Source organism: Vombatus ursinus, unplaced genomic scaffold (genome assembly GCF_900497805.2).
Source record: "Vombatus ursinus unplaced genomic scaffold, bare-nosed wombat genome assembly UNPS02014818.1, whole genome shotgun sequence".
Lineage (NCBI taxonomy): Eukaryota > Metazoa > Chordata > Mammalia > Diprotodontia > Vombatidae > Vombatus > Vombatus ursinus.
This window is the reverse complement of record NW_020954596.1, coordinates 4,262,875-4,275,916: the sequence shown is the minus strand read 5'-3', so window position 1 is coordinate 4,275,916 and position 13,042 is coordinate 4,262,875. Positions and strand designations below refer to the sequence as shown.

General features: G+C 45.4%; 1 protein-coding gene across 10 annotated transcripts in view; it reads right to left on the bottom strand.

Moving 5' to 3' along the window:
• IDUA (iduronidase alpha-L-) overlaps window positions 1-10,352 on the bottom strand; it is a 71,055-nt gene extending 60,703 nt beyond the window's left edge. For 7 of the 10 annotated variants that reach the window (XM_027836491.1, XM_027836490.1, XM_027836492.1 and 4 more), the window contains exons 1-2: window positions 10,191-10,351; window positions 7,223-7,363 (exon numbers count right to left, since the gene is read on the bottom strand). In XM_027836491.1, the coding sequence (XP_027692292.1) occupies window positions 7,223-7,363; window positions 10,191-10,333 (284 nt within the window). In that variant the 5' untranslated portion in view covers window positions 10,334-10,351. Of the gene's footprint in view, window positions 1-7,222; window positions 7,364-10,190 lie in introns of all 10 variants that reach the window. The other 3 variants (XM_027836497.1, XM_027836494.1, XM_027836493.1) reach the window with 2 other exon arrangements.
• Between the last annotated feature and the right edge of the window lie 2,690 nt (window positions 10,353-13,042).

Genomic DNA, 13,042 nt, shown 5'->3' with positions numbered 1-13,042 from the left:
GCCAGCCCAGGTCCAGGCCTCCGAACACAGCAGGTGCTTAATAAACACCTGTTTCTTAACAGGTGCCTGTGGAATGAATGAATGAATGAATGAATGAATGAATGAATGAATGAATGTATCTTCAGCTTGGGGTGAACTGGAAAGAGTCTCTTCCAACTCAGCAATTTGGTGATTCTGTGAACGTCCCAATGTAGTTATCCATGTGTTTCTATAACAGGTAATAGTCTCTTTGTCTTGAGGAGGGCAAAGAGGTGTCATGGCCAATGAGCAAGTATTCAAAAATACAAATGCTTCCCTCCCCCGCCTGCACACCCATATACTCATAAACTTAAAAGCTCTTGTTCTCAAAGACACCCTGCTGCACTTCTCTCTCTCCCCCTACCCCCTGCACATACCCACATATGACACCCCCATACCCGCAGCCCCATCCTTCCCACCTCTTCCTGTCACAACACACCCAGCCCTCTCCATACACTTTTGTGGTTGTCGTTGGCAGTGGGTATAGAGGAAAGAGTGCTGGACTTTTAAGTCAAGAGATCTGGGTTCAAATTCTAGTTCTTACACTTACTAACCAGCAATCTTAGGCAGGCTGCTTTAACTCTCTGGGCATCAGTTTGTTAATCTGGATAATGGGGAGAGTGATACGCACACAGCCTACCTCACAAGGTTGTTGTGGGGGAAGTGCTTTGTAAACCTTAATATGCCACCATGGCTGTTTTTGTCACTAGGATTAGGAGAGGCAATAGTCTAAGTCCTGAGCTGCACAGATGGATGAAATAGACTTCCCCGTCGGCTTCTCAGAAAGGAACCGTGTCGAGGAAGAAAATCCAAAGGAAAGCTACTTTCTCCCTTCTCACACCTTGAAACCAGAGAGTTTCTAAACCGATCTCTCCACTTTTATCTATCTGGAGTCAACAGAGCAAGAGAGGCTGGGCTCCTCTGAGGGCTACTGACAGTAGCCTTCCTGGCCCCACATCTCAACTGCCCTGCATCCCTGATAGAGCTCACAGCCCCTCCCACCAGGATTACAAAGGAGGGGAGAGCTGCAGATCCAAGATAAGGCAGCACTTGGGAAAATGCATCCTCAGTATCTGCCTCTGCTTCTAACTCTGTCCCTATTAAGCCACACACACACACACACACACACACACACACACACACACACACACACATTGTACGTGTTATAATTGATAAAATGTATGGCAGTAAGCCTGTCTGACGCATCCACATTCACTATCACTTTGAGTAGGGCCCATACCCTCTATGGGCCTCAGTTTCCAAGATGAGGAGGTTGGGCAGGGTGGGGAACCTGGGACTTTGAGGCCACATGTGGTCCTCTAGGTCCTCAAGTTCAGCCCTTTGATTGAATCCAGACTTCACAGAAAAAATCCCCTTAATAAAGGAATTTGGTCTGTAAAACCTGGACTCAGTCAGAAGGCTGCACCCAAGGACCTAGAAGCTCCAGGCTGCAGGTTTCCGTCCCTGAACTACATGATTCCTTCCAAGTAAGTGACTCGAGAAGACCAGAAAACCTTCAAGGCTCAAAAGAATGACTCTCAGGGCAGTTAGGTGATGCAGTGGATAGAGCACAGGCCCTGGAGTCCAGAAGACCTGAGTTCAAATCCGTCCTCAGACTCTTATACTAGCTGTATGACCCTGGGCAAGTCACTTAATCTCAATTGACTCAAAAAAAAAAAAAAAAGAATGTATCTCTATCAGCAGAAATGCAGGTTTCCTATTGATTTCCCTATTTTCCCATTCCCCATGATAGGAATGAATGAAGGTATTCAGGGAGAAAGTCTTCCTTGGGGATCCCACAGATACTGTCAGCTACAGGTCCTAAGGTCCTTTCTTAATCTGTTTGATTCCTTACACTTCTCCTCTTTCTTCCCTCCCTCTTGAGTCACACTGACCTCAGTCAACTTTCCCTGTTTTCTAGATTCCTTTTGGAACCAAAATCCTAGGAACCTTTGCTCTTGGTGTCAGAGCTTTTTCTTTTTCACTACTTTCTAAACCTTCCCACATCCCCGAGTTTTCCAAATCCCCTGCTGAGTCCCTGACCTTTTTGTTTGTAGTGCCTGGATTCCCCGGGTTCAAAGGGCCAGATACAACAGACCTAAGTTCATATCCTAATTCTGCCATTAACTAGCTGTATCATCTTGGACAAGTCCTTTTCCCTCACAAGGGAAGGAAGGAAGGAAACATTTATAAAATGTCCACTAGGTGCCAGGCACTGTGCTAAGCGATTTACAAATCCTTACAACTCTGGTAGGTAGGTGCTATTATCATCCAAACAGATGAGGAAACTGAGGCAGGCTGAGGTTAAATGACTTGCCCAGAGTTGCACAGCTAGTAAGGGTTTGAGATCACATTTGAACTCAGGTCTTGACTCCAGATCCAGTGCTCTCACCACTGTACCACCTAGCTGCCTACTTTTGTTATTCAGTCATTTTTCAGTGGTGTCTGTGTCTTTGTGACCCATTTAGGGTTTTCTTGGCAGAGAAGAGTTCTACTGGAGTTCTTTGCCATTTCCTTCTCCAGCTCATTTTATAGATGAGGAAATTGAGTCAAACAAAATTAAATGGCTTGTCCAGGGTCACCCAGCTAGTAAGTGTCTGAGGCTGGATTTGAACTTGGGAAGAGTCTGGCTTCAGGCCCAGCACTCTGTGCCCTATGGCGCCACCTAGCTGCCAAGCTGTGTACTAGGCCTTGGTTGTCTCCCTTGTTACAATAACAACATTTACATAGCATTTACTGTGTGCCAAGCACAATGCTTAGCATTTTACAATTATACATTATTATCTTATATGATCCTCACAACAACCCTGGGAGTGAGGTTCTATTATTATTATTATTCCCATTTTACAGATGTAAAATGAAGAACTGGATTATATGACCACTAAGGTTCAGTGCAGCTGGAAGGATCCATTACTCTGATGCCCATGATCCCAAATGACCCACTCCCTTCTCCTGCCACTGCCAACACCACCTTGACTGGGTGTTCAAGCCTGGCGCCATCTGCCCCCTCCTCTCCTTCCCTGGCTCCACATACTACAAATCACATGCATACATTTCCTAGCAAGGAGAGACTATGTGGCCTCAGAAATAAGACTAGGGTAAAGTCACTAGAAGTGCAGATGAAAGAAAGCAGACTAGTCCCAGAGAGGATGTTACTTAGGCTTTCTAAGCTATTCTGTCAAATTAGAGTTTCCTCGATCTAACTTAGCCTAGGGTCTTCTCTAGGCCTGTATATTGAGAGTGAGAGCAATAGCGAGCGAGAGAGAGAGAGAGAGAGAGAGAGAGAGAGAGAGAGAGAAGGAGAGGGAGAGAGGGAAAAGGAAGGGGGGAGGCGGAGGTGGAGGGAGAGGGAGAAGGGGGAGGGAGGGAAGGAGGGGGAGAGAGAAAGAGAGAGAGAGAGAGAAAAGGAGAGGGGGGGAGGTGAAGGGAGAGGGAGAAGGGGGAGGGAGGGAAGGAGGGAGAGAAAGAGAGAGAGAAGGAGAAGGAAAGAGGGAAAAGGAGGGGAGTGGAGTGAGAGAGGGGTAAGGCGGAGGTGGAGGAAGAGGGAGAAGGGGGAGAGAGGGAGAGAAAGAGAGAGACACAGAGAGAGAGAGAGAATGGCAACCCCTATGCCAAACTTGGTCACTTTTTTCCAGATTCTTTTTGACCAGTAAGGAAATCTTCAGATTACACAGTAAGTAGTTTAGGTGGTGTTCTGTCCCAAATGGGACTTAAAGAAACAGGCAGGTGAAGCTCAGCATCCCACTGACAGAGGCTGAGGAGAAGCCTGCGGTGTCACCTTCCACCTTCCATCTCTTCCTTCCAGGACCATGCCACAGCCCATGCTGACAACTACCCTTTCCAACCCAGACTCAAGCCAGAGCACTTCCGGCTGAGCTTTCCTGGGAGTTCTGCCTGGCTGTTCTGGGGACAGAAGTTTGAGCCCAGCTCCTCCCTAGCTAGGAGGTAGAGGGACCAGTCCAGCATCAGTGCTCTTCTCTACCATTTGTCTACATTTGCTTCTTTAAAATACATGTTTACATTTTCATGTTCTGTTTTATTAGAAACTTAACACTGACTAACAATACAACTACATTTGTTTAGCAGCTCTGCCCATTTAAATGAATTCATTTCAAGGTATAAGGACCCTTTTTCAGTCCCTTCGTCTAAGTCTCTCACCATTAGTCAATAAACATTTATTAAGTGCTCACTATGTGCAAAGCACCATGCTAAGAGTTGGGGCTACAAAGATGGGCCCTGCCCTCAAAGAGTTTACAATCTACTGACCAAAGAATCCTAATGGATTCTGTTTTTCCTTCTGCATCCCTTGCCCTTTCCATTCTCCTTCCTAGACACTGTCATTAGAAGAAAGTACAGGCAACTAGGAATCAGGAGACCTGGGATCTGGTCCTGGCTCCATCACTAAATTGAATCCAAAGTCATTTCTCTTCCCTGGGCCTCAGTTTCTCCATCAGCCAAATGGGGGCAGCAATAATCCCTGCTCAACCTACCTCATAGGGAAGACATGAAGACCAGAAGGGAAAACTGATTCAAAAGCACTTTGGAAAAAGTTTCAAGTGTTCCACTCATATGAGGTAGTGATATAGAAGGCAATATTTCTGCAGGACATGGGACAGGGAGAAATTTGTCAAATGTTGTCTTACTCCTGAACTCCCTGGGGCTTTGCAAGGGAACACATTTCTGTAATCATAATGATTTAGTATTATAATTATATTATACCATATTAATTGTTTATCATTACTAATTAGTACAAATAATTTGGTCTCATAATTATAATAGCATATCATATTAATAATTATTCATTACTTCAATCATTATAATATAATTTATTTTAACATTCTTTTTTTTTATTTTAAGTTCCAAATTTTCTCCTTCCCTCCCTCCCTTACCTCCCCCCTCCTTAAGATGGCCAATTACATGTAAAAACAAATTTTAACATTCATTTTTAAAAAATTTTTGTGTTCCAACATTTCCCCCTTCTTCACCTAATAATATTTATTTAACAACTAATTGGCGATTTTATTTTATAACAGACTTGCAAGGAAACTCCCTCTCCCAGTGCATATCAAAAATTATTTTGCAACTTGCAATCTTAAAAAATTTCTTGGGACGCTGTGAAGTTAAAAGACTTATTAATAAGTGTCAGTAGTGAGACTTAACAGAAGCTCTTTTCAACCCCAAGGGCAGCTCTGTATCCAGCAGACTACTGTGACTACAGCATTGAGTATTCACTGGCAATCTCCCTTCAAGGACTAACCAATCCTGAACCTGCTTAGCTGAAGAGATCAAGCAAGACTGGTCCCCATTCAGAGTGGTGTGTATATAGAACATGTTTGGTGATTTAATAACAATGGATAAGATAAAGTGTTATCAAAGCTTAATGACATTATACTATATCGGGTCCAGACCTGTGATTTCATCAGGACACTGGGCTTGGAGTCAGGAAGACTACCTCAAATATTTATTATCTGAGTGACCCAGGCAAAAATATTTACCCTTCCTCAGCAAATGACAGAGTTGGACTTAATGGCTTTGAAGGCCCCTCTTTGCTCTAAATCTCTGATCCCATCATCCCTATGATCTCCACTGAGGACTTGTGTTATGGCAGATTTCTCCACCAGTGCCAATTTTCGAATGGCTCTCTAGTTATCAGGCCACACTACTTCACCTGTATGTCATTATATTACTATAATACATAATATTATGCCTAACAATAATATTAATAACTAGTGTTTAAATAGTGCTTTAGGGTTTATAAAACACTATACAAATAGTATCACATGTGATCCTCACAGAAGGTAGGTGCTATTATCCCCATTTTACAGATGAGGAAACTGAGGGCAAATGGAGGTTAAATGACATGCCCAAGGTCACATCACAAGTGTCAAAGGCCAGATCTGAACTCAGGTCTTCCTGATTCCAAGTCCAGAGCTTTATCTAGCTCTCATACCTAAGTGACGTGCCCAGGGCCACATAGCTAGTAAATGAGGATACTGGATTGGAACTCAGGTCTTCTTGACTCCAAGACCAGTACTCTATCCACTGTGCCACCTACTTGCCTATTAAATACTAGAATACAACAATATAATACTCTATTACTATCAGTCAATAAACATGTTTAAAGCACCTATTATGTGCCAGAGACTCTGCTAAGCATAATAATCCTCCCTAAGCTAAATTATAGCATGAAAGTGACCCTTGGTTCCTGAAGGCAATGCCAGTATAGCATAAGTTCTGGCAGGTCCAGACAAACTGGAAAGACTTTGGGTACAGGTCCAGAGATGGACTGTGTGGTATCCCCTGCCTGACATTCAGTCTATCTCAGGGTAGAGACCTCTATATTCCAGCCAGATCTCAGCCACAGCAACTCATGACAAACTGTCTGCTACAACACTGAGGGGCTGTGATCTGTGTCTGTGGAGAGAGAATCTATGTTAAGGGAACCAGAGATTCCTAGAATAGTCAGTGATGATGATGTAACAATAAAGCTGCCATGTGGTACAGTGGATGCAGTACTTGAGGTAGGAAGACCCAAATTCAAATCCGGCCTAAGACACTTAGCTGTGTGACCCTGGGTAAGTCACTTAACCTCTGTTTGCCTCAGTTTCCTCATCTGTAAAATCAGCTAGAAGGAAGTGGCAAACCACTCCACTATCCTTGCCAAGAAAACCCCAAAAGGGGTCACAAAGAGTCAGACAGGACTGAAACAACTGAACAACAACAAAATGGAGATAACAACAGCACCTAACTCGAAGCAGGATTCTCAAAACAGAATTGTTTTGAGATTCAAATGAGATAGTATTTATAAAGCTCTTAGCACTTCTTGGCACATGGTATATGCTATATAAATGCTTACTTTCTTACCTTCCCCCTATCATTAATAATAATATTAGTATAATAGCATTTATATGGCACTTCAAGGTTAGCAAAACATTTTTGTCACATGGACCTGCAAAGCAGAAAGTGCAAATGTGATGATCTCCATTTTATAGATAAAGGAACTGAAGCTGATAGTGGAGAAATGACTTGGCTAAGGTCATGCTACTAGGAAATGGCGGAGCTGGACCTAGAACCATAACCTCTTGGTTCCTAGTCCTGGCTTCCTTCCATCACACCACCTTAGGTGGAAGGCACAGCCCCATGTTTCTCTCATGTAAATTTCATAGCTGCTTGTATAGTTCCCCAGGAAATCAACAGAGCTTACCTGGCTGTGATGAGGTCCAGTAACCAGTGGGTCCTGACCTGTTCAATGCCCCCGTGAGGGATAGATGCAATATAGGCAAGATTGAGCTGCTGGTCTTGGCTGAGATCATACAGGTCTGACTTTTCATGGGGCAGAGGAGGGCTGGAAAAACCAAAAAGATTGAGAAAAAAAGTCACTCCCAAGCCATCTTCACAGATACACCCCAACCCCCCCCACCCCCGGTAAAAGCACACCTATCGTGTAACAGGTATGTGTTGAGTACCTAGAAACATGAAATAATCAATTCAGCTACTACAGAGGCCACAGAGTATACAACCCCCTAGTCAACGTGGGAATACTTTCCATGGTGTCTTTAACAAATGGGTCAGCCCATTTGCTTGAACTTTTCTCGCCACAGGGAGAGCACTACCTCTTAAGGCAGCTGCTACCTGGTTTTTTTCTTTTTTAATTAACAAGTATTTATTGTCTCTCCTTCCTACCCCTCCCTGATCCCACAAATTGAAAAATAAAGAAGAAGAAAAAACCCTTTAGAGCAAATACGTATAGTCAAGCAAAAAATTTTTTAAATTCCCAAACTGGTCAGGTCCCAAAATGCAAATGTCTCATTCAGGGTATGTTGGTTCATTTTAATGAAATGTTTTCTCCCTCCTCTTTTTAATTCTTTGTTATAAGGGATGGCTTTCTGATTGGAGGAGGTGGACAGGCATATTCGGAAATTAAATTATATAAAAACAAAAGATATTACTACAAATTTAGAAATTTCCATCCTAGAGGAAAGTCCTGACTGCTCCAACTTAGTTACATCTCTGGTACTGGAAGATTCTGCTTTTAACCAACTCAAGTCACCTGGATCTCTCCAATTTTACATCTTTGGTGATTCTCTTAGCTACCATGCCACCTTTGCCATGAGTGGAATTCATTGTCATTCATCTTAATTCAAGTCAACAAATGAGTGAAATCAGTGAAGATCCTAGCCCTTTGCTAAGGAGATGTTTCCTTTCCATGTTAAGGACACTAGGGAACAGCTTCTGAGGCAACTCTGATGACATGTAAGGAAAGTGCCTTGGAGAGACAAACCATGGAATATTCATAGACGTCCTGTAATGGATTCCAATCATCTAACTGTGATGGAAAGGAGGCTATCTGATGGACTGCAGAAGAATTCAAAAAGGCCTGCCAGATTCAGCTATGGTCTCTGCCTCCTTCCCTTCTAGAGGAATCTCAGTGATTTCTTCACTTGTGGCATCTGATGAGGGGAGTGCCAAGCACTGACTTTGGGAATTCAAAAGGTCCAAAGGGCTCCTTGGCATCCCGTCATGTTTGAATCTGGGTTTTAAAGCCAGTCCAGCATCATGCCCTGAGGAGTGAGAAGCAGCCTTATCTAGCAGTCATATTGCATTGGAACATGAAGCTGGTGAAACCAATACCATAGAGGAACTGAGCTAAGTTGAATCTATTCTTCCCAGAGACAAAAGTGTTATGGGAGCAAGTATTCCCCTATGGGGTTGGGAGAAAAGACCGTGTGTCAGCTGTGGTCAAGCCCTCAAAGTAAACATCCTTGTGTAAAAGCTAACGGATGTTAAGTGGTTAAATGGAACTGCACCGCTTGTTACTACTGGCTTCCTAAGGATGGAGGGAATACAGCTAGTGAGGGCTTGAGCCAATGAGTAGAGACACCAAAGAAAGACATCTACTAAATTATAGAGGGAGTTTTGGTTCCAGCTGGTGGAGGGAGTGCCCATCTTAATGAAATCACAGATAACTGAAATACAGAATAAGGATGTCATCATTTTACTCATACTCCTTCATTCATTGAGGAAACAATCCCTGAGCACCTACTGTTTTACAGAGACCTGTGTGGGGTTAACAGACCTCTCCCCCACCCCCCTTTGGAAGACTTGAAGTTTCTCCTATTAAGACCAGGTGAGTACAAGATGTTTTACCTCTAGGAAGTCCAGCTACTGCCAGAGCTCTCAGAGGCAGGAAAGAGCTAACAGTTCAGTGACACGGTCCCATATACGTTATGTGTGTGTGTGTATAATTTATTTATTTTTCCTCAAGCACTATCAGGAACTGGCATATCTGAGGATCTGTGACTCCTCCATGATGCTGATGACCAAGCAGTCTGCAAGTCACAAGAGATTCGGCTGAGGGAACTAGAAATGTTTAACTTGGATTCAAGTCAATTCAGCAAGCATTAAGCACCTACAGTGTGCAAGTAAAACTTCTGGGGAACATGATCTGTGGCTTAAAAGTATACGAAGGGCTGTCATGGAAGAGAAAGGTCAAATTTGTGTTTGTTTGACCCAAGAGAACAGAACTAGGTCCAAAGCAGAAAGTTTCAGGAGCCAGATTTTGGCTGAGTACAAGGGAAAACTTCCCCAATAGAACACCCTAGACGGAAGCGACTGCTTCAAAGGATGGAGAGTTCTTTATCATCAGATGCCCTGGCTACAAGTGAAAGGGGTCCCTTTCTCATGCTAAGGTTCTCCGTGTGGAGAGAGCTCCACAGAGCCGCAGGGGGATAGTTCAGCCTCAAACTCTTGCCCTCCTTACACTTAGGCTTCCCTTCATTGAATTTTCGTGGCGCCCTCCATCCACTCCTAGATTTCTCTCCCAGAATTCTATCGCTGGGATCCCTTGGATCTCGCCCCAAAGCACTACTCAGTGGGGGGGGGGGGCCTCTAGTTCCTCAGGCAGCCTGCCACCTTTGAAACAAGAGAAAACAATACAATGGGGGGAAGAAGCCCTGCGGGTTTCTTTGGGGAAGGAGTAGGTCGGGGTGCCTTCTTTCGCCTCTCCTCGACAATGGTGCTCGAGCTCCAACCCTAAAGGTTCCAGGGCACGGCCCGTGTACGGGTGTCTAGCCTCCAAGTACCCCGGGGGCCGACGTGTATTACTGCGTCCTAGCCAGGGGATCGACGGAGGCGTCCCAGGCACTGGCCGCGGGGAGGCGGACTCAGCCTACCAGAAGCCGGTGCTCTTCCAGAAAGGCTTCAGCTGCCCCGTGGCTGTGGAGGCGTCCACCGAGAAGAGGCAGGAGGCGAAGGTTCCAGGCAGCAAGGACAGGAGCAGCAGTAGCGCCGCGGCCCACGCGCTCCGAGCCCCCATCCAGCCGCCGGGCCAGAGCCGCTACGACGTCGCCAGGCTCCGCTACAACGTAGCCAGCTCCCGCAGCTGGCAGCCGGCTTCCGGCTCCTCGGAGGAAGGCAGCGCCCCCGCCCCTCCTAGCCCAGCCGCGCTCTGCTTCGCTCACGCCTCCCCAGGAGAGAGCGCGCAGCCCCGGAATCACGACACGCCTCCTCCGCGCTCCCGGCAGGGAGCCCCACTCCCACTCCCGGGAGAACGGAACCTCCCTAGCGGTTTCCTGCCTCTGCAGCAGCTGCTTCCTGATCCAGCTCTTCCGGGCAGCGTTGAGTCGTATTGGGGGAGGGGCGGGGGTGTTCCTGAACTCTGCCCACAAGGAAAGAGCCGGAGCGCTGTCTAGGGGAAGGGGTTAGAGTCCAGTGATGCGGGGTCAGAATCCTAGAATCAGGAGCTGTCAGAGGCCACGGCGTCCAATCTCTCATTTCACAGATAGGAAAACTGAAGCTCAGAGAGGTCATTCAAGGTCACACAGTTAATAAATAGTAGACCAGGTACTTGGAATCTAGGTCTCCTGACTCCAAATCCAGGTCCAGCCTGTCTTTCCCATCCAATTCAATCATAATGATCATAGGACCACAGATTTAAACCTGGAAGAGACCTTAGAAGGCTCCTTTTGCAGATGAGGAAACAGACCCGGAGAGAAGTGACCTGCCCTGGGTCTTCTGACTAAATTCAGCATTCTTTTCACTGACTTTCACTTGAAGTTTACAAAGCAACCTGAACAAACAGAGATTAAATTCTTCCTTTTCAGAAAGGTATTAAGTGGAGATAAGTTTGACACAAGGGAGGGTGTGGAGCAAGGTGTACACTCTCTCTTTGTGCTCTAGGAATGTGGCAGATAGAAAGCAGGAAAGGCTTCCAGGGAGAGTACCGAGTCTAGGAGCTGGCCCTTGAAGGAAGACTTTGTCAGACTGAGACGGTAGGAGTTTGCTCCCAAGTATTAGGCCAGATGTACCAAGAGGGAACAAGACCTGGTGGGGGGTAGCTAAAGTCCAGAGCAGGGCCCTTGAATGTGGTAACTTGTTAAAGTTTTTGGTTTTCAATAGGAAATTTTTACCCCGTAGGTCAGGGGTGGGGAACCTGTGGCCTTGAGGCTACATGTTACCCTCCAGGTCCTTGGGTGCGGCTTTTTGACGGAGTACAAGTTTTACAGGACAAATTCTTTTATTAAGGGGATTTGTTTAGTGAAGTTTGGATTCTGTCCAAGGGCCACACTTGAGGACCTAGAGGGCCACTTGTGGCCTCCGGGCTGCAGGTTCCCCACCCCGGCCTTAGGTTATATTTCTGTCAGTTGAGTTAGAAACTGACATCTTCCTCCACATCCAGATACATAAAACATGCCACCCTATACCGCCATTAGCTGAGCCCTGCGCCACAGACCTACTTTCTAGACTAGTCTTTGACATTTACTGACTCTTGCCCTTTTTCTGAACCTCATTTTTAGGTTCTGTAAAAGAGGGGTTGGGGCAGCTAGGTGGCAAAGTGGATAGAGCACCGGCCCTGAAGTCAGGAGGACTTGAGTTCAAATCCAGCCTCAGACCAAAGACTTGACACTTATTAGCTGCGTGACCCTGAGCAAGTCACTTAGCCCCAATTGCCTAAAAATTAAATAAATAAATAAATGAAAGGGGGGATAGTAATGCTCTGTCTGCCTTTGTCATAGGGATAATGTGAGGATCATAGGGGATCATGAGAAATAGTAGGATATCGAGGTCAAAGTGCAAAGGTTTGGAAGTTACCAGACAAACGTCGGTCCCAGCTCCCACATTTATTGGGTTTGTAACCATGGTTAAGTCAGCCAGTCAGTCAAAAAGCGTTTATTACATGCAGGGCCCTGGGAAAAGGAACACAAGCAAAAAGAAAGACAATCCCTGCCCTCAGGGAGCTTCCACTCAAATGAGAGAAGACTACACATAAAAGGGAGCTGAAAGGGGGAGGGGTGGAGGAGAAGGCATCCGTGGGGAAGTGGGGAGTGGGGAGTGGGGGGATGGTGGTGAAGTCTGGAGCAGAGACAAAAGAGAAAGGAAGGACTGACCTGGACCCTAGGAGTAGCTTACAAAATGGGAGAGGGGGGCTCTTGGGACAAAGGGATGTTCCAGAGTGAGAAAACCATAAGATATGAGGGAAATTCCATGGTGAGAAGGAAGCTGAGGCATGGTAGTAAAGTGTTGAGAGTCACTAGTGAGGAATGGTAAGTCTTAACTTCTTTGGGCCTTAGTTTTCTTATTTGTATGATATGGATAATAATATATATGCAACTTACCTCATAAGGATGTTATACAGAAAGCTCTTTGTAAACCCTGAAGATGGGAATGGTTATTATTATTGTATCTCTGACACATAAAGGCAGCTAGTGGTACAGTTGATAAGAGTGCTGGGCCTGGAATCAAGAAGCTCTGAGTTCAAATCTAGCCTCAGACACGTACTAGCTATATAACCCTGGGCAAGTCATTTAACCTCTGCTTGCCTCCATTTCTTCAACTGCAGAATGGGGAAAATAATAGCACCTACTTTGCAGGATTGTTCTGAGAATCAAAAGAGATAATATTTGTCAAAAAAAAAAATTGAGCACAGTGCCTGGTACAAGGTAGGTGTTGTAAAAATGCTTATATTGGCTGACCCTGGGAAAGTTATTTGTCTTCCCAGGGCTCAAGGCAGCCCTGTAAGATTATA